Source organism: Cuculus canorus, chromosome W (genome assembly GCF_017976375.1).
Source record: "Cuculus canorus isolate bCucCan1 chromosome W, bCucCan1.pri, whole genome shotgun sequence".
Classification (NCBI taxonomy): Eukaryota; Metazoa; Chordata; class Aves; order Cuculiformes; family Cuculidae; genus Cuculus; species Cuculus canorus.
The window spans coordinates 14,853,053-14,873,252 of NC_071440.1; the positions used below are offsets into that span (position 1 = coordinate 14,853,053).

General features: G+C 39.2%; 1 protein-coding gene across 1 annotated transcript; it reads left to right on the top strand.

Moving 5' to 3' along the window:
* The first annotated feature begins 4,417 nt into the window (after positions 1-4,417).
* On the top strand, positions 4,418-20,101 carry LOC128850293 (synaptotagmin-4-like). The gene is given in 5 exon segments (XM_054053318.1): positions 4,418-4,451; positions 6,969-7,777; positions 16,666-16,786; positions 19,795-19,896; positions 19,899-20,101. Coding segments are annotated over 5 exon segments (1,269 nt in total).
* The last annotated feature ends 99 nt before the right edge of the window (positions 20,102-20,200 follow it).

Sequence of the window (20,200 nt, forward strand, 5' to 3'; positions counted from 1 at the left end):
GGAACTCTCTGGCATTTGATGTATCCACATGGGACTGCTAAATGCAGTCCAGAAAATATACACCATTTTGCAGCAGAAACTGGAGGTCATGCTGAAGTATTTCATGTAGCACTGGACATTAAATGTGTGGAGCTGAATTCAGTCACAACCTAGGAAACAGCAGTAAGTCTTTAAGGTCAAATAGGCAGCAGGCTGAATCTTCAGGTGTCAGGTTCAGGCTTGTGGATATGTGTGGAACCCAAAGACATCCTTTTAGGCATTTAAGGCTGAATGATGAGACAGGGAGGGATGCTAACCCCTTTCCTCTGTCTAATTTTAGAGCTAACTGAAGTGGAAATTAAGCAGTGTAACTACCAAAATCCTTTGTAGATCCCTTTGAAGTTGTTTGACTTCCAGAAGCATTGAAAATGCTTCCCAAAAATCAGGCACCGATACCTGTGTTCTCACTAAGATTTTATTTTGTAAGCACGGCTGGAGGCCTTGATTGTCATAGGTGCTGAATATTATTAATTAATTGTAAAGCCCGACTATGTTTCTTTGCCTTAAACATTTTGTCTGAAGACTGCCCATTTGTGTGCTTTCTGGCACCATCTTGTCTGTGGTGCCAGGTTCAGCGGAGGGGCAGTGCAGGAGTGGGCACCGCTCTCCCTGCTTGGCTGAGCTGGGGACCCGGAGCTGGCTGCCACGGGGGAGAGGTGGTGCAGCAGTGGGGGCTGCCCCCCCATCTTCCTCTGCCCGCCAGACTGCCCGGGCCAGACCCTCCCAAAAGACATGTCGCAAGACCATTCCAACACGTGCTGTTGGGAGTCAGATGGGCCTTATAGAAGGAACTCACAAGGAACCAGGTGGGGGCTCTCACTCCCATGCTCTCATGGTCTCTCGTCCATCACTTCGATCGGACCAGCCTGGACCACGTGGCCTGGAAGAAGCCGCTGCTGCAACGACCATATGTTCCCGAGAACTGCTGCTGCCATCGATGTGGTGGTTTCTTTCCTTCCCCTTCTCTCTCTTTCTCTCTGTATCTTGTTTAGAATAATTTTTTTTTTCTTTTTCAAAGGGAGAGGATTAGGTTTTCTTTACATGTAGGCTTTGGGATCTGAAGAACAGTGACAGTTCATTTGCAGGTGAGGGACCACCTTTTCCATCCCCATATGCTTATTTGAGGACTATCTTCTTTGGTAAGCGTACAGACTCTGTTGCTTAGCAACCACTCTCCCTCTTCTTGGAGTAGCAGGAGGATGCTCTGCCCATGCACGTGCACTAGTAATCTGATTTTCAGACTGCAGAAGGCCTTGTTGTGGTACAACCAACCAGATCATATGCAGAGATATTTTGCAGATGATCAATCCATTTCAACTCAGCACAGGCAAAAACTGAACCAGCTCGTTTTAATGTTCTGTCTCTGAGCTGGAATTATTTAAGACCATTGTATTTGTTTTCTGGGAAAATTAAGGGAATATTACCCGGGCGGTGAGTTCCCAGCCCAAGTTCTTACTGAAGAATATGTTCCAAACTGTGTGAAGTCTTGCTAAAGTGTCCAGGAGGTTTTATGAGAACAGAGGGAAATGTGAAGAACATATAACCACAAAAAATGGAGAGTCACAATTGCTATGTGGGACTGAACTGAAAGTTAGTTAGTTAATTGGTTAAGAAACACACAGGGTTCATATGATGATTTTTTTTTCCCTCTGACCAATTGTCAAAAGTGTAATGAAGCAACAGTGAATTGGTTATATGTTTTTGTGTTTGTACTACCTATATGAGTACATGCTAGTCATCTGATGCTGATAGGTCTGAGATGTACACTAGATGGTGCTTGCACAATGCAGGGAGCAAAAAGTGTGTCTGTCTCAAGATGTGTCAGCAACTCAATGCTCCACTTCCTCCTCGAGTATTTTGTGATGTGCACTCTATTCCATTAAGCGGAGTCACGTTTATATATGCTTATACATGCTTATGTATATACACAGTCTTGGCAGCTCCAAGTTTCTAAAGACAGAGAAATGAAATGTTTTCTGTATTGCTTTAAAGAGCTACAGATGCACAGAACTGAGATTAAAGAAAGAGCTCTTTACTATATGTTTGTAAAGCACCCTGCACCATATAGGTCTTAATTAGTGTCTAAAATCTAGCATGAACTACCAGAAATTTTGGAAAAGGAGGAAGAAAAAACAAAACCCAACCAAAAAAGTCCTATGTATCTTACACATTTCATCAGCATTGTCACAGAAAAAAAAAAAAAAAAACAAACAAACCAAGAAAGAAAATTCTGAATGATGAAAGAAATTATCCCTGTGCATTATATAAAGACATATAAATTGTGCAAAAACTTGTTATATGTCCTTGGTACATGTGAAAAACTGAAGGGAAGAAAACCTGAATCAGTCATTGTTATACAATTTCCACATGCTCCATAAATTTTGTATGTATAAACAAGGTGTTTTGGATTTCATTCACAAAATAAAAAGCTTCAAAAAAATTTACAATAATTCAAGTGTCAGCATAATATATATGCTCACCATATCCCAGTTCAAATAGGATAAATACTCTACCAAGATATACCATATATTGATTTTCAGTCCACTGCTTTTAAAATCCAGACACAGTAACAGCTTACGATAGTCTAACATCCCAGTTAAACATGTTTAACTCTAAATTTGTTTAAGGATATTACATATTTCAGTCATGTCTGGAGGCTCATATACCTGGAATGTGGTCTAAAATAAAATGTAACTACTTTCAATGCGTGCACATTTTGAGCAAGGCTGGATTTTGAACAGAGAAAGGAAAGTGGGTAGCAGGGCTGAGGTGAGGGAGGACTGCCAGAAAGAAGAGAGAAGTTGAGCCATGTTTGCTTGGACCGCTGCCAACATATGAACCCAAAAACACCAAATCAAACTGGACTGCCAAAACACAAACAAGACATAAGAGTTTCTGCAGTCTTCTAATACCTCACTACCTTGTAGTTGTGTTTGCAAGAGGAACAGTGGTGGCAAGCTGTTGTCTGTGTTTTATTAAATGGGATGCGATGTAGTGAAGATTGGGGTAGTGGTATGGCTGTTCCTGAAAGAGTTATGCAGGTGTATACAAAGGCCAAGTTGCTGAAGGTGTAGCAGATACACATAAACAACATTAACCAATAGGTTTTCAGCTCTCAGGATAGGCCAGACATTTCATTCAGCTGTGTTTTGACACTAGCTTGCCATGATTCCTTCATGATTCCCTATTTTAATTTTTCTGAAATCCAAGGTTCTTCACCGGCTTTGCTGTGAAGCAAGAACATGCTTTAAAGTGGGCCAAGACATATTAGCTTCCAAGTGGCCCATTGTGGAGCAGGGTCATGCAAGACTATGCCTGCATCTGGATTTTGTTAATTAGAAGAGCAGCAACACCTGTTTCCCATTTATGCAGCAGAATTAGCAGTTGGCCTCCAAACTTGGCTGCTATGATGCCTTCTGAATCCAGGAGTAGTCAAATGCCAGGTGCTAGCTTTTGCGTCTCTGTTGCATCAGGATTTAGTGTTATTATACAGTGTAGCCGTTCTAGTTACAGACAGCCCTGCTTTCTTGTTCTGTTCCCCCCCCATTCCTCCTGCCTGCCAGCCCCCCCGCCGATGTTCTCAGTCTTCAAATCCAGTAAGTGTATCATGTCGGTCATAGGAGAAATGTGTGCCTTCCAGTTGCAACCAAGATGTCTGAACCATCTGAGTTGGCATCTCCTTCACATTGTTGCAGCCTGTCCTGCTGTTGGATAAAAAAGCAAATAAATAAATCTTGCAAAACAGACATACCCCTGTATTATACAAGGTGCACTGAATCAGAGTCGTGAGCATTTCACTGTCTGTGTCCGATGGAGGATGGGAACTCATGTCCTGCATCAGGGCAGTTAAAATAAGTGATGAGTGTATGTTCAGTCCCCGGAAAGGGGAGGGGGAGAGTGGAGGAGAGGAGGGAGGGAGAGAGAGAGAGAGGATGTGGTGGTTGGGGAGGGGGGATGGGATGTGGGAAAGGTGCTGTAGCATCAGGATTACATCAGTTTGGGTTTTAACTAAGTCTTCAGTCTCGGAGCAGAGCTACTCAGAAGAGCCAAAACAGGAAGGGGGTTGCAAATCAGAGTGCAAAGGGGAGGACCGAAGCTTCCCCTCCCCCCTCTTTTCCAGCCTCCTCACAGCTTCCTTCTCCACCTTCCCCATCAAGTCATGTCCCCGGGTTTGTTTTTTATTGTGTTGTTGTTGTTTTCTTTTAAAAGCAAAGCAAAACAAAACAAAAAAAAAAAACACTTTGGAAAAAAAATGGTTACCCGGGCACTGTGAGAGCAGAGAGCCGGGAACAGCAGGGCAGTGCGTTTGGCTCCCCGAGCAGGTGGCTCTGCACCCCGGACAGAGGTTCCAGCACCGCGGATAGCGCACGCCGCCAACATGGCTCCGATCGCGGCCATCCCGCAGCAGTTCAGTAAGCGCGTCCCGGCCCCAAACTCCCCGCCTGTGGGGCTGGGGGTTGCTCCCCTCCCGAGGCGAAGTGCACGCAGGCAGCCTTTGCTGAGCCACCCTGTGCCTCCCAGCACACAGCTTGTTGGGAGAAACCCAATTTCCCCCATTTCTCTTCAATCTCAGAAGTTGCATGAATTTGCTTTCTTTTCCTTCTCTCTCTGTCTCTTCCTTCTTCCCTAATCCATTGGCCCTGGTAAAGCATTGGGAGACATGAAGAGGTTTGTGTAGGTGCATTTTCTGAGAGAGGTTTGAGGTTTTCTCTGTTTTGGTTAAAATAACTTGGCTTCAGAGTTAAATATGTGCACTAATAAATAGATATATAAATAGCTTTACTCAGAAAAGCAGTAAGTAGAAATGTTCTGAACTGTGCTTTACAAAGACTGACTTTATCCTAGATTGCCTTAGCAATGATTTAATTCAAGGATCATTCCATTGATGTAAATGAAGTGACTCCAGATTTATATAACGTAACTGAAAGAATGACTTCTACCAGGATCAATAGGTGTTGTTTCCTATTAATGCACTGACTTGAACATCAACAATTATGAAAACAGCAATGCTAAATATTATGATAACAGTAAGAAATTCAGGTTGCAACATTAATTGTAAATATCAAACATTTTAGTGCTTTCCTAATCTTCTTTCCTACCCCACCCACATGATGTTCCTAACCACACTTGTGATGTCATGCTTATCTAATTACTTATTTAGATAAGAAAGATAATTAATATTTTAAACACCAAATTGATTATACCACTGGTTTTCAGTGGCTGTAGAATTAATATATCACACAATTTCCATTACTATAAAAAAGTCTGTCATCTCATGAAAAAGTATTGTAAATGTGCAAATCATTCTTGAAAGCTATTAAAGCATTCTGATTAGTTTTCAATTACTCCTTGCTTTCTACCTTTCTACCATGTATATTTAAATTTCTGCAGCTCAGGGAACTCTTGAAACTCAGAGCCATGTGCTTAACTTAGAAAAAAATACTTTTTGGTTATGTATATAATTTTCAGTAATTTCATTAAGTTCTTACAATTGAGTATGTAGACTTATACAGCTTGTAGGCAAAGGAAAAGTGGCATGAATATTGTCAGAAGAAATTAATGGCCAGGCCTGATCCTTTCTGTGCTGAAACATTGTCTTACTTTTCTCTGATAGTATTATTGTGGATTTTTTTGATTCATCCCACAAAAATGCAAAGGTATACTGACAGCATATCTATCTGCCCAGCTTTTACCTGGATGAAGCTGATTTAGTAATACATAGAGGGGGATAGCTTTTCTTTTCTCATCCAGAATGATCTGCTAATCATTTGCGAGAGAACCAGAACTGTTACACAATTGCCTTTATACATAAACAATCCCATTCCATTAATATTCTACTAGTCTTCTTCCACTGTTGCAGTGAATAAAGATTAAGCTCCGATTGTTACACTGTGGGAGGGTTAAACTCACTTAGTAATGTTACTTATGGGCAAAATTAGATTTCCGATTAGTTGTGCTCATTTACCCCTTCCATGTGTGCTTTGAAGGGCTAAGGATGCTCTATATGTAACTAATGTAGCCACATGATAGTTGAGGTTGCAACACTTACTCAGTTTTCTCTTTATTCAGCTTTAAGCATAGGATTCATTTTAAGGTAGAAGAGAATTATGATTTAATGTTTTTCGTATATACTCCTAAAAAAGTAGTGACCCTTCATGTAAACTCCCCATAGCACAATTCATAGTCTCTTAAATGTAAAGCTTAGTGGTTATCAATGATGCACTTAATAGTTTTTTCAGCTTTGTACTCACATGTGACTGCCCAATGTCACATCCACAGAAAATGTGAAAAGACACTTGGTATATAATCATTCTAAATTTTCTTGATAGACTTCATCCTGCAAAGTATTGAAAATCCCATTGAAACTGTTGAGTGTTATAACCTCCAATTAAACTCAGTTCCTTCAAGAGATACCTCCAGGCAATTATGGGATCAGATAAAAAAAATTAGTTAATTGAATATACAATGTATTCTAAGAAGCAGTGTGAAAAGCAAATGATATATCTATAAGTAATGTATATTTCAGAATCTGTTTTATCTAACCAACAAAACTCCATAAACTCAAAACTGAAGCCTTCTGAAAGCTGGTATTATTCACAGACATATAAACTCAGAAACTACACACAGAGGGATGAGATAGCTGAGCAATTACTAATGGTTATTACTATTAGGAAGGGTATTGTATTTTCTTCCCAAACACTCTGTGTATGGAAAAATGCTATCATAAGAAGTGTGCCTTGGTATGGAACTACACATTCATGCCTGCAGGTGGCAAGCAATATGTACAATGCAAAGCACTCAGTCTGTCAGTCCTGCTGCTATTACTATCTTGTATCAGTTTGTTTTACTAAATCATTACTTTATTGAATATCACATAGAGTCCAAGGTATTGCTGCTTATGTGCTTGTTGCTATTTATTTGCTTTGCAGATGAAATTCCTACAGTGGTTGGGATTTTTAGTGCATTTGGCCTTGTCTTCTCTGTCTCCCTTTTTGCTTGGATCTGCTGTCAGTGTAACTCTTCCAAAACCAATAAGACTCCTCCGTATAAGTTTGTCCATGTTCTGAAGGGGGTTGATATTTACCCTGAGACTCTCAATAGTAAGAAGTTTGGAGCAGATGATAAAAGTGAAGCAAAGAACAAATCAGCGATGCCAAAGAATCCTCTCTGTCTTGACCGGGACAAAAGAGATCTAAATGGCAATTTTCCCAAAACAAACCCTAAAATGCAGAGCTCTCCAGATCTTGAAAATTTGTCTCCTAAGCACTTTGCAGAAGCAAAGAAAGATTCAGTACCCTCTGATAGTTTTAAATCCATCACTTCCCTGTCATCTGAAGATATAAAAGACAAGCTAGGAACTCTCTTCTCCTTAGAGTACAACTTTGACAAAAAGGCATTTGTAGAGAACATCAAAGCAGCACGTGGGCTGCCAGCAATGGATGAACAGTCAATGACTTCTGATCCCTACATCAAAATGACAATCCTGCCTGAGAAAAAGCACAAGGTGAAAACCAGAGTGCTGAGAAAAAACTTTGATCCATCTTTCAATGAGACCTTCACGTTTTATGGAATCCCCTATAGCCAAATTCAAGAGTTAACACTTCACTTCATGATCCTGAGCTTTAACAGGTTTTCCAGAGATGACGTCATTGGTGAAGTCCTCATTCCCCTTGCAGGAACTGAATTATCAGAAGGAAGGCTGCTAATGGACAGAGAGATCATCAAAAGAAATGTTAGGGTAACATGTTTTTTATTTAAACTTTAAAAGTATTGTGCTAATATTAGCTATGATTCTTGTGTAATGCTGCTAACATCTTGGAAAGAAATGGGAACAAGCTCATCATGCAAGTCACTGATATGCTTTCATAACAGCAGTATGAGGAAGCAATTACACAAATGTAATAAAAGACATTACAATGAACATGTTGCAAGAAATTGCTAATGTCCTAAATGCTACTTGCTTATTCAGCTGGTCCAGCAGATTTGAGTGGACCAATTTACATTAGGTCAAGAGACCTCAATCCACGTTAATTTGCTTTAAAAGGAAAGAATGCAAAGATTTATATATTCATGGAACAGATCCTCCTAGAAGCTATGCTAAAGCACATGCAGGGGAGGTAGGTGATTAATGTCAGCCAGCATGGCTTCACCAGGGGGAAATCCTGTCTGACCAACTTGGTGGCTTTCTATGATGGGGTAACCACAGCAGTGGACACGGGGAAAACCAGTGGATGTCATCCATCTGGACTTCTGTAAAGCTTTTGACACGATCCCCCCACAACATCCTTCCTGCTTAATTGGAGAGATATGGATTTGATGAGTGGACTGTTCAGTGGATAAGAAATTGGTTGGATGGTCACATTCAGAGTAGTAGTCAATGGCTCAATATCCAGATGGAGATCCGTGACAAGTGGTGTCCCTCAGGGGGCCGTACTGGGACCAGTGCTATTTAATATCTTCATCAGTGATATTGACAGCGAGATCGAGTGCACTCTCAGCAAGTCTGCAGATGACACCAAGCTGAGTGGTGCAGCTGCCACACTGGAAGGATGGGATGTCATCCAGAAGGACTTGGACAAGCTGGAGAAGTAGGACTGTGAGAACCTCATGAGGTTCAAGAAGGCCAAGTACAAGGTCCTACACCTGGGTCAGGGCAATCCTCGTTTTCAGTACACAATAGGGGATGACGTGCTTGAGAGCAGCCCTGCAGAGAAGGACTTGGGGGTGCTGGTCGATGAGAAGCTCGACATGAGCTGGCAATGTGCGCTTGCAGCCCAGAAGGCCAACCATATCCTGGGCTGCATCAAAAGAAGCATGGCCAGCAGGTTGAAGGAAGTGATTCTGCTTCTCTATTCCTCTCTTGTGAGATATCATCTGGAATCCCGTGTCCAGTTCTGGAATCCCCAACATAAGAAGGATATGGAGCTGTTGGAATGTGTCCAGAGGAGGGCTACAAAGATGATCGGAGTGCTGGAGCACCTTCCATATGAGGACAGGCTGAGAGAGTTGGGCTTGTTCAGCCAGGAGAAGAGAAGGCTCAGAGGAGATCTTATAGTGACCTTCCAGTACCTGAAGGGGGCCTACAGGAAAGTTGGAGAGGGGCTATATGTAAAGGCTTGTGGGGATCGGACAAGGGGGAATGGGTATAAACTGGAGAGGGGCAGATTTAGACTAGACATTAGGAAGAGTTTCTTCACCATGAGAGCGGTGAGACAGTTCAACAGGTTGCCTGGGGAGGTTGTGGATGCCCCATCCCTGGAGGTGTTCAAGGCCAGGTTGGATGGGGCCTTGGGAAGCCTGCTTTAGTGGGATGTCCCTACCCATGTCAGAGGGTTGGAACTAGATGATCTTTAAGGTCCCTTCCAACCCAAACTATTCTATGATACTATGATATTATTCCCCCTCTCCTTGCTCCCCTTTTCTGTTTTAAATCATTCTTTCTTAAAGCTTATTGAAGTTAATGTAAATCTTTCATTTCAGCTATGTGAGGTTTATAGCAGATCCTTAAAGAATGCAGGCAGTCTTCAGTTAAGGAACTGGAACCTGTTAGAAACCATTTTGGTGATGCAGTAGTATGTTCTTGCACTTCAGTGCTCTTACTACCTTCTCTCCCAAGAACTGTGGCACAGGCTGCAGCAAGCAGGACAGTAAGGACAGTAAGGACAGTAAGGACAGTAAGAAACAAGGGAGAAGCCAAAGCCTTACTGAAGTCAATGGCAAAACATACTGCCTTCACTGGGCTAAAATTATTTCATACCATTTTGTCTCATTTCAGAATATAAAGATCATTTACAACCATCACAGCTGAACTACAGAAATGCACACGTACATCTCTTAATCTCTGCTAAGGAAGTGGAATGTGTCTTGACTTTCAATTTGATTGTTTTCAAAGGGCAAGCATGCTGCCAAATCAAATAAATGTATACTAGATGTAGAAACATTTTATATTAACGAAGGCCACAATGCCCTTGAAGGACCATGAACAGTGCGGTAAGAGGAAACAACAGATAGCAAAAGTGAGCTATGGCTGTATGCCCAGAAACTGAGAGGGAGGTGTAAGCTAGAAAAGTAGAAATCATGATAACTTAGGGGAAAAGCATGTAAATATGCAAAGCTAATTAACCAAGTAAGCATTTGATCTAGGTGTGTGGACAGTAGCAACTAAGCAATAGCAGTATAAACGCGTGAACAGTTGTTTGTAACCAATCAAATGATGCCAAGTTTTAGATTTAACACAACATTGTGTATATAAGGAGCTCGCTAAGAGCAATAAAGGTCTTCGATCCAAGATATCGGAGTCCGTGTCATTAATCTCCTCAAATGGTGACCCTGACAGTCATGCGACGCAGCAAGAGAGGTGCTGATCTGGGGATCTGAGAGACACTGGAAAGGATAGCACACGGGGGAGATGTCTCAGCTGAATGATCGTCTTGCCGGATGAACCGAGCGGACAAAGAAGAAAGTCCCAGGGCCCACAATCACCTGTTCCAAGAGATTCAGGTGAGCAGCTGAGAAACTAAGTAGTGTAAGACAGGGGCGAATATGTCAACAGAAGAAAAGGCAATAGTAAATATGTTTAAGCATATTTTGAAAAGGAAAGGAAATCATTATGAAGAACATAAACTGGAATTGTTATTAGCATGGTTAAGGAGTAAGAATGTGCCTGCGGAATCACTGCATGTTTTTGACATTGGGACTTGGAAGGAGGCTGGTGAATTACTGTTTGAACATGCCACCAAGGGAGATTTAAATGCTTCCCGTGTGTTAATAACATGGCGACTGCTATATGAGACACTGAAAGATTTAAAGCACAACAAGATCTAGCAGAGGCTAGTGCCTTAAATAATACTAACCTTCCTGGTCCAGTACTGAAGGACCTAAAGGCGACTTTTAAAAGGACTTCAAGGAAAATGAAAAATCGATCACCATTGTGGAGTGATTCTGAGGATGAGGAAGCTTTTAAGAAACAATCATATCCAACTAAAGATAGGACTTACAAGACGCCCACCGAACTTGCGAGCAAATCCAAGCTAAATGGTAAAGGCGAATGATTAGCTGTAGTACAATCCCCTGCCCTGCCTCTTTCCGATGTAAGATCTCCTCTGAATACCACTAATCCACTTCTCTGTCCTCCACTATCAAGTGAAACTTCTGAGGATGAAAGTAATTGAGATGGGCACAAGTCCTCCTCCTCGAGGAGGGAAGCACAGCTGCGGGAACAGGTTGAAGTGTTGCAAATTTTTCCCATGATTTATCACGAGATGCAGATATTCGCTGGGAATCAGTTAGTTATGTAGCAATCAAAGAAATTCGAAAAGCTGTAAAAAGAGAAAGTACTGACTGTTTTGCCGCCAAGCTGCCCACCGCCCCAGCGCTTGAAGCAGCCGCCGGCTTCATCACATGCATGCATAATTCACAGCTGCCACAGGATAGTCCTTTGCCACAAAAATGCTGTAACAACCAAAGACTATTACCTGTTAAACAATCGATACAAACCTTATTTTATAATACATGTGCATATTTTAAGTGTTGTATGTGTTCGGTACCGTATATAGTTTAAATATTCATACCATCATGCTACTATTATTGACTGGTTGTAAACAACATTGTATAGGTATATTAAGCTAGCTCTCAAAAGAGTGGTTCTCTGTGTGTGTGTTTAAAGCGTTTTAAACATTTGTAAGATTTGCAAATTGGGTTTGGGTTGTAGGAGTTTGAGCCTCTGTTTGTTTTGATTAATCTTAAAAATGCAACTCTGAGACCTTTCAATCTCAAATGTCCACTAAGCCAGCAACCAGGTAGATTTACCTGGGACCTTTGAAGTGAAAGGCTGCAAAGGACAAAATTTAAAAATACCTAGAAAAAAAGAAAGGAGAGAGAGAGAGAGAAAAGAAAATAGAAAAAAATAATAGAAAAAAAAAAGAAAATACCTAGAAAAACAGAAAAGAAAATGGAAAAAAGAAAAAATAGAAAGTAGAGAAATAGAAAAGGAACATAGAAAACAGAAAAATAGAAAAACAAACATAGAAAAAGAAAATGGAAAAAAACCCAGCCCTGTGGCTGTGTGTGAGTTCCCCCCCACTTTTCCTCCCCCTCCTTCTCCTGATTTTTTTTGAATGTGAAGGTTTTTTTTTTTGTCTTTCAGCTTGGAAGTCCTTATCTCTCTAGGGGAGAAACAATTTATGAAGAACATCCTGCATTCCAGTGTCCCTTCTTAGATCAGCAACTGCTGGGTCCTAGTGCAGAGAACCGTAAAGGGGATTTTAGCCAGACACTGATGAGAGCATGATTTAAGAGTCCAAAAGGAGTATCCTCTGAGATTAAAAAACTGCAAAAGAATAGAAAAGTTAATGCATTTCCAGCCTTGAAAATTCCCATACAGGTAAAAACAGACAAAATAAGCCAGGAACTGGACAACACCTGGACTGTTACCATAAATGTCAAAAAGGTTGTCACTTTACAAATCAACGCCGTTCCAAATACGATATTGGGGGTAAACCGTTAACATTAAAGAACCAAGAAAACCAGCAACCCAGCGCGCGGCGGAGACGCATGGCAACAGTAAATGCTCCTGCTTGGATCTTCTCCACTACCTTCTCAATCACAATAAAGGATTAATATAGTGACAAGGTATCGCTCCAAGCTTTTGGTCTTATCAGTAATGGTTTAAGTGCTTGGTTAGTGGGTCATTCGAGTGTTACTTTGCAAAGTCTTTTTGTGTAACCTGGTGTTATTAATTCTGATTTTACTGGACAAATACAAGCTATGGTTTATATTCCTTTCCCACCTGTGTATATCACCCAAAGCAGTTGAGTTGCTCAATTAATACCATTTCAAAGATTGTATTAGAGAAAATCAGCCTTCAAGTCACACCTGAAAAAATTCAAACCTGGAAATATCTTGAGTGGAAAATTTTGAATGCCACAATTGAACCTCAGCAAGTCAAATTGCAAACAGTAGTTAAAACGATTTACAAAAGCTCCTAGGAACAATCAATTGAGTCAAACCTTATTTGGGTATTACTAATGCAGAACTAAGTCCATTATTTGATCTTCTTAAGGGGGACATGGCTTTAACAGCACCTCCTACTCTTAGGAGTGGCACACAACAAACTTTGGGCAAAATTGAAAAAGCCATTACTCAGAGAAAAGCCCATAGACGACTTGATGGTCATCCACTATTTGTGTTTGGTTTTGTTGCTCTGTGTCAGGCATTCAGTCTAATAGCACAATTAGTACTGTTTAAAAGTAAAGCTCCCCAAACTGAAAACAAAGAAAGGGCAAGTGGAAGCTTCATACCTACAAGACAAGATAAACAGATAACATGGGCATTAGAAATTAAAAAATCAAAACCACAATTAAAGGTGATATTGACATTAGAAAATCAAACAATTCAAATAACTATGCTGGTGGATACCATTGCAGATGTCATCGTCATGGCAGAAAAAGACTGCCCTGAAGGATGGCCACTGGTCAGTCCTCAAGGATTTATAGAGACTAGAGCATTTTAGTTATTGACTTAAAGGACTGGGTTTTTTACCATACCTATTGACCCCAGCGATAGTAAAAAATTTGCCTTTTTGGTTCCGACAACAAACAGACAGGGACTGGTATAGAGATAATCAAATGTTGTTACCTTTGTTTGAGTTGTTAAAAGGAGATACAGATATATTAGCACTGAGGAAACCAACAAAGGAAGCAGAACAAATGTTGGAAAAAATAGAAAATGCAGTAAGTAACAGACAAGCACGTCTTGTAGTATATGGGCGGCCTGTCAATTTTTTGATCATCAATAATGCTTATCAGCCTGCTGGGTTAATAATGCAATGAGTTGAAACCTATTTGGACAAATGAAAAATTATAGAATGGCAATTCTTATCCAATCAGCCATCAAAGACGATTGTAACAAGAGTAGAAATGTTTGCACAGTTAATCATGAAAGGTCGAGATTGGATAGAGGAATTGAATGGGAAAGAGCCTGAAACAATAGTCATTCCAATGACAGAGTGATATTTACAATGGAGTATGCAGAATAGTTTAGAATCACAAGTGGCCTTGGCAAACTTTAGTGGACAAATTAAAATTCATCATTCAGGCCATCAGTTGACAACCTTTTTGCAACAAGAATGTCTAGAGGAAAAATCTAAGTGTACTACCACACCGGTAAATGGGCTGACAGTTTTTACAGATGGGAGTGCAACACCTTATTGGCATTCCACATTCCCCAACTGGACAGGCAATTCTGGAACGAACACATTGCACCATCAAAACTCTTTCGCAAAAACAAAACCAGGGGAAACAGGGAGAAACACCAGCAAATAGGTTAGCTAAAGTACACTATCTTATGATTTTTTACGATTGCCGGGAGATACTTTAATCCCTCTAATACTGAAACATGCAAAACATGTCAACAGGAATGACTGAACATAAAAATCAAGTGAAAGTCATGGTAAGAACTTGGGAAGGAAATTGGGAAGGTCTATTTCCATTGTTAACCTGGGGACGAGGATATGCTTGTGTCATTACAGACAGCAGTCCAAGATAGGTTCCAGCGAAATGGGTCAGTAATAATGGATGCTTGTCTAATGTATAATTATACGTATAACATAACTTGAAAAGGTAATATAAATGCTACTTTACCCATCTATAGAAATGCTACAGCCTGGTATAGTTATACCTCTCCTAAAGTATCACGTTCTTTTTCTTTTCCAGTTGCTTTGCCTGTAGGAATTTTTTTCTGATTTGTGGAGATAGAGTGTGAGGAGGAATTCTGTCAAAATTTAATGGTAGGCTACATAGCCTTGGATGGCTTACGCTACTAACTCCCAATCTCACTATGATTTATAAAAAGAAACTAAGTAAACTAAATAAACAATTTATCAATCAATTTGGGGCTGACTGTGAGAGTACAGTCACCTTTCTGGGAATCTGGAGAAATTGTAGCTGCCTCAGCATTGGCTCCTGGCGTAGCAACTGCAGCAGCCTTGACAAAGCTGACAAATTTGGGACGTTGGTTGAGTAAGCAGACTAATGCTACTTCAATGGCTTTGAGTGGCTTGTTAGCTGCTGCTGATAGTGTTACGCATGTTACATTACAAAACAGAGCTGCAATAGATTTTTATTATTAGCGCAAGGACACGGGTGTGGAGATTTGAAGGAATGTGTTGTATGAATTTATTGGATCATTCTGAATCAATACACCATCAATCGAAACAGTTGAAGGATTTGACAAAACAATTACAACATAACAATGATCCAGATTGGTTAAGGCAGTTGTTGTCTGGATGGGGCATCGGAGGTTGGCTTCAAGAACTAGTTATGAAAATTGGAATCATTTTACTGGTGATCATTGTGATTTTAAGGATAATTCCTTGCATACTACAATGTGTCCAAGGAACGATAAAAAACCAATATCAACAACTACACGCTCTAGTTGTCGAAGAAAAGAAAGGTGGAATTCTAGAAACATTTTATATTACCGAAGGCCACGATGCCCTTGAAGGACCATGAACAGTGTGATAAGAGGAAACAATGGATAGCAACAGTAAGCTATGGCTGTATGCCCAAAAGCTGAGAGGGAGGTGTAAGCTAGAAAAGTAGAAATCATGATAACTTAGGAGAAAAGCATGTAAAATATGCAAAGCTAATTAACCAAGTAAGCATTTGATCTAGGCGCATGTGGATGGTAGCAACTAACCAATAGTAGTATAAACTTATACACGTGAACAGTTGTTTGTAACCAATCAAATGATGCCAAGTTTTAGATGCAATATAACATTGTGTATATAAGGAGCTCGCTAAGAGCAATAAAGGGTCTTCGATCCAAGATATCGGAATCCGTGTCATTAATCTCCTCAACTAGACAATAACTAATACTGCTATTTTGCAATTCTATCGCTATATTACAATGACTATAACTATGTCACTGATATTTTGTTGATAATATATTGTGTTTTCTGGTATATAAGGTATTATTTTTGCTAGTTTCCTTTGCCTTCCTACTTTCTGTGAAATAAACTACTGCAAATTCAAATCTAATTATCATAGAGAAAGTATTTGATCTCATCTTTATTTCATGTGTATTATACAGCTTTAGAAAGTGTCAGGGATGAGTTTTCACTAGCTGTTTCAATCTTTCCTGTTTAAAAACATTTTACTGAATATTTGTTTTATTTACCTTTTTTCAAATTTTTTTCAATGTATATTGAAATAATTTTGGTTTGCTTTCACTGCTTTTTGTTTTGGTTTCGCTGAGTTTTTTTCTCAGGATGTAGGATTTCATTTGTAATCTCTGAAGATAATGATGTTATGTCAACCTATATTTGAATTAATTAATTAATTAATTTTTTTTAATCTCATAATCAACCATGAGAAGAGTTATATAACTGTAGTAGAGGGAAATTATATTTCCTACGTAAAGCAGCATAGCTCCATAAGGTCATTAGCTAAGCTCCTTAAGTTTAAGCTTAAACTCCTTAGCATAAGGTCCTAAGCTCCATAGCTCCTTTTATACCATTTCAGAACATACAGTTCTGTGACATCTCATAAATCTTCTTAATTCTGGTTTAAAGCTTGGTCAATGTAATTGCTTTAAATGCTCTTCTTTATTTTTCTTTCATTTCCTCAGAAATCATCAGGATGTGGAGAATTACTGATATCTCTCTGTTATCAGTCTACAACAAACACACTCACTATGGTTGTTTTAAAAGCCAGGCATCTACCTGAATCTGATGTGTCAGGTCTATCAGGTAATGTTATTACTAATGAATTTGCCTTACAGACAAAAGACAGTTGAAATGGGGTGTTTCAAATACTAAAAATAGCCCATAAATGCAGAAATGGTGTCACTATTATTTGCAGCCTATTCATGTTATTCATATCTAGGTAAATTTTTATTTTACAGGGTATGCATTTTACAAATTTGTTCTTCAATCACATGTTAAAAAAACATGACATCTGCTAGCAGTGGAAACCAATGAGATTTGTCTTGAACAGAATCCATCTGCCCTGAGTATGGGATGTTGTTTGCAGATAAAAAAGCTTTTATTTATGACAAAAAAAATCAGGGTTTCTTTAGAAGATCAGTATTAGGTGAGATCATCATATGTTTTATTTCACCTAAGGACTAAGAAAATTTATATCTTTGCTGAATTTGGCCCACTGAGCACTAACAGTGCGAGGTGAAAAGGTGAACTGTGCCAGTGCTGGAAGCAGGCTGTATCATAAAACCTGTGCTTTGTCATGAACTGAGCTTGGGGTGCACTAAGAGCAGGTTTTGCACTCCCTTCTCCTGGTCTTGTTGTGCCATTTTGTATTCAGTGAAACTTCCTTTGAAGCCAATACCAGAAATGCACTTAGATGCACATTAATGCTAGATAACATAACAACAGAATAATATTTAATGAACAATATAGTAAGGATAAGACAACCACACAAAGGACAGTACAAACAGTAGCACATCTGCTGTTGATTCTGATATTCTTTCATTTCACAGGATTGTTTTTTTCAAAGAAGCAGAAAAAGAAGTAGTTTTGGGAACCACTGAATCATAATTACTGCAGCTAATAGTCTTTCTACTTCTCATAGCAAGTAATACTGCAACTTACATAGAAAGTTAACCTATCGTAGAACAAATAAATCAAAGTTATAGATGATTCCCATTTATATGGTGAAGTTTCATTGAAACCCTCCTTCTGACCCCAGTTTTATTCACATATCATAAGGAGAAAAAATATAAATGGAGCCCAACAGTTTACTCCACTATAAGAGAGCATATGTACTTTTAATAATCAACCACAAAGTCATGGTAGATAGTGGAGGTTTCACAAAGACAGCATGACAGCAAGCTGATCTCAGTAGACCAAGTCTGGCTGAGGTTTACCTAGGTGTGAAAACGACTTGAAAATAAAAGCCCTCCCAGTCTCAGCAGCCACCTGGACTCTATAGTGCATCCAAACGACACATTTGTTTACAGTACCTCTTACAAATAACACTATAAATTCAGTTTGCTCTTTCTGCTTCCTTCACTACAACCTAACTAACTATAACAGGAATATAATTTCTAAGAGATACAGGCAGTCATGCTACACCTGGACACCTAGTTCATTTACTTCATTACTTGCTGTTCATCAGCAAGGCCAAGATCAATACATATTTGGGTGTCAGTAACATACTGTAGTCATGACAGTCCTTATTTCCTCTGTGACAGTCTTCTCAGCATAACATAAATCTTGGACAGGGAGGAGGGTGAAATGATGTTTCTCTGCAGTCAGATAAACAACTATATAATTCGGTCTCCTTAGGAAGATGGAAGCTTCCCCATGTGTTAAATTCCCACAACCTCCCTGATTTCCATGATCACTGGTGTTGAGGTCTCCTGATTGACCTAATAAAATCAAGAGGAACATTCTAGCCTTATCTAGTAGATGTCCAGAAGTAAGAGTCAGAAAATGTCATTTAAACAGAAATGAGCAACAGCACAAATCCACTGATGGATATTGATCCTCATACTTTTAATGCTTGTGTGCATATATACATTTTGAAGCCAATGAACACTGTAATAACATTAAACTCTATTTTTAAAAGGTTTATTATAGTGATCGAGTATGAAAGTGAGCATGTATTCTATCATACCTTACTGCTGTTAAACTATTGTCAGTTCAAGGAAACAAAAACCTTTTCATTATCTAACCATTTCAGTCTGATAACTTCGGCAGAGCATTTCAAAATACAGTTCAGTTTTAATTTTACTTATTTTTTTAAAAAAAAAAGTATTCACATATTCTTGATGTTAATTAGCTGATAGTTTACATAGACTCTTGTTTGACTGGATTCAGTAGAAAGGATTTTGTACTGCATCTTTGCACCATGAGAATTTGGAAATAGGGCAACGTTTGCACTGAAATAAATGCCAAGGTACTTGAAAGGGATGATTTTTAAAACATCTCTAGAATTTCTCTTAAGGAAGAAATAGAACCATTGTTGAAGACAATAGCAAAGGAATCTTGCAACAGTTGAGTAATTACGAGGAATGCAAACACTCAGAGTTGATTGGCAGCTAAAAATATGGACATTTTCTCTTCTTCGGTGGCTGTACAGCTGTAAAGTCAAGGACGTGTCCTAGCAACAAACATACCCTTACATTTAAAGTTTAGTGTTAAATTCGTTCAATAAAAATTGGTGGGAGTAATTCAGTCAAGCTAATTGACTTTTGTAGAACCACAACATTAATGAATCACATCCATTCTATCAGCATGAGCTTATTCTTTCCTTTCTGAGGCTTTTCTTTGCATTAGTTATAATAACACTAATGGTTATCCTCTACTGGTAGAATGTGGGAAAAGGAGATTTCTGTTACACATAAATATGTAATGATACTTGTTTGTTGAAGTCCATTAGAATTTTGTGTACCTTCAGACCACCTTTGCATGTTGTAAAGATGTTATTAGGGTTAACAGATTACAGGGCAGGATTTATCTCATGAAGGAGACACCTCTATTTGATCAGATGAATCTGGCCCTAGACTTCACTGACTATCTTGATTACATCATTGGTGACCACTGGGAACTTAAAGGGACTAATTAAGATGTAAACACAAAAATTGTATGAGATTAATCATCTTTGATAACTAGAAACATCTCATTGTGATGTAATTATGTTGTGATGTAATTAAGTTATCAAATTTACCATTAACTAGATCAAGGAATTTCTAAGCAAGTGTTCTATAGCTGACCCATGCTCTCTCTTTTCATTGCAGATCCTTATGTCAAAGTGAACTCGTAACATGCTAAGAAGAGAATTTCTAAAAGGAAAATCCATGTGAAGAAATGCCCCCCCCCCAATGCAGTGTTCAATGAATTGGTTTTGACATTCCTTGTGAGGACCTTGATGACATCAACATTGAATTTTTGGTTTTAGATTCAGATAGGGAGTCAAGGAATGAGGTCATTGGCCGATTAACATTGGGATCTTCAGTAGAAGGAAGAGGTGGAGAGAACTGGAAAGAAATTTGTGAATATCCTAGGAGACAAAGTGCCAAATGGCATATGTTGTGTGATGGTTAGCATCTTAGAGAAGAGTTGGAACTTGAAAAACTATATATATTTCCATAGGCAAGGAGCAGTTTTTTTTCTTTGCTATGTATAATTACAGACTTGTAACTA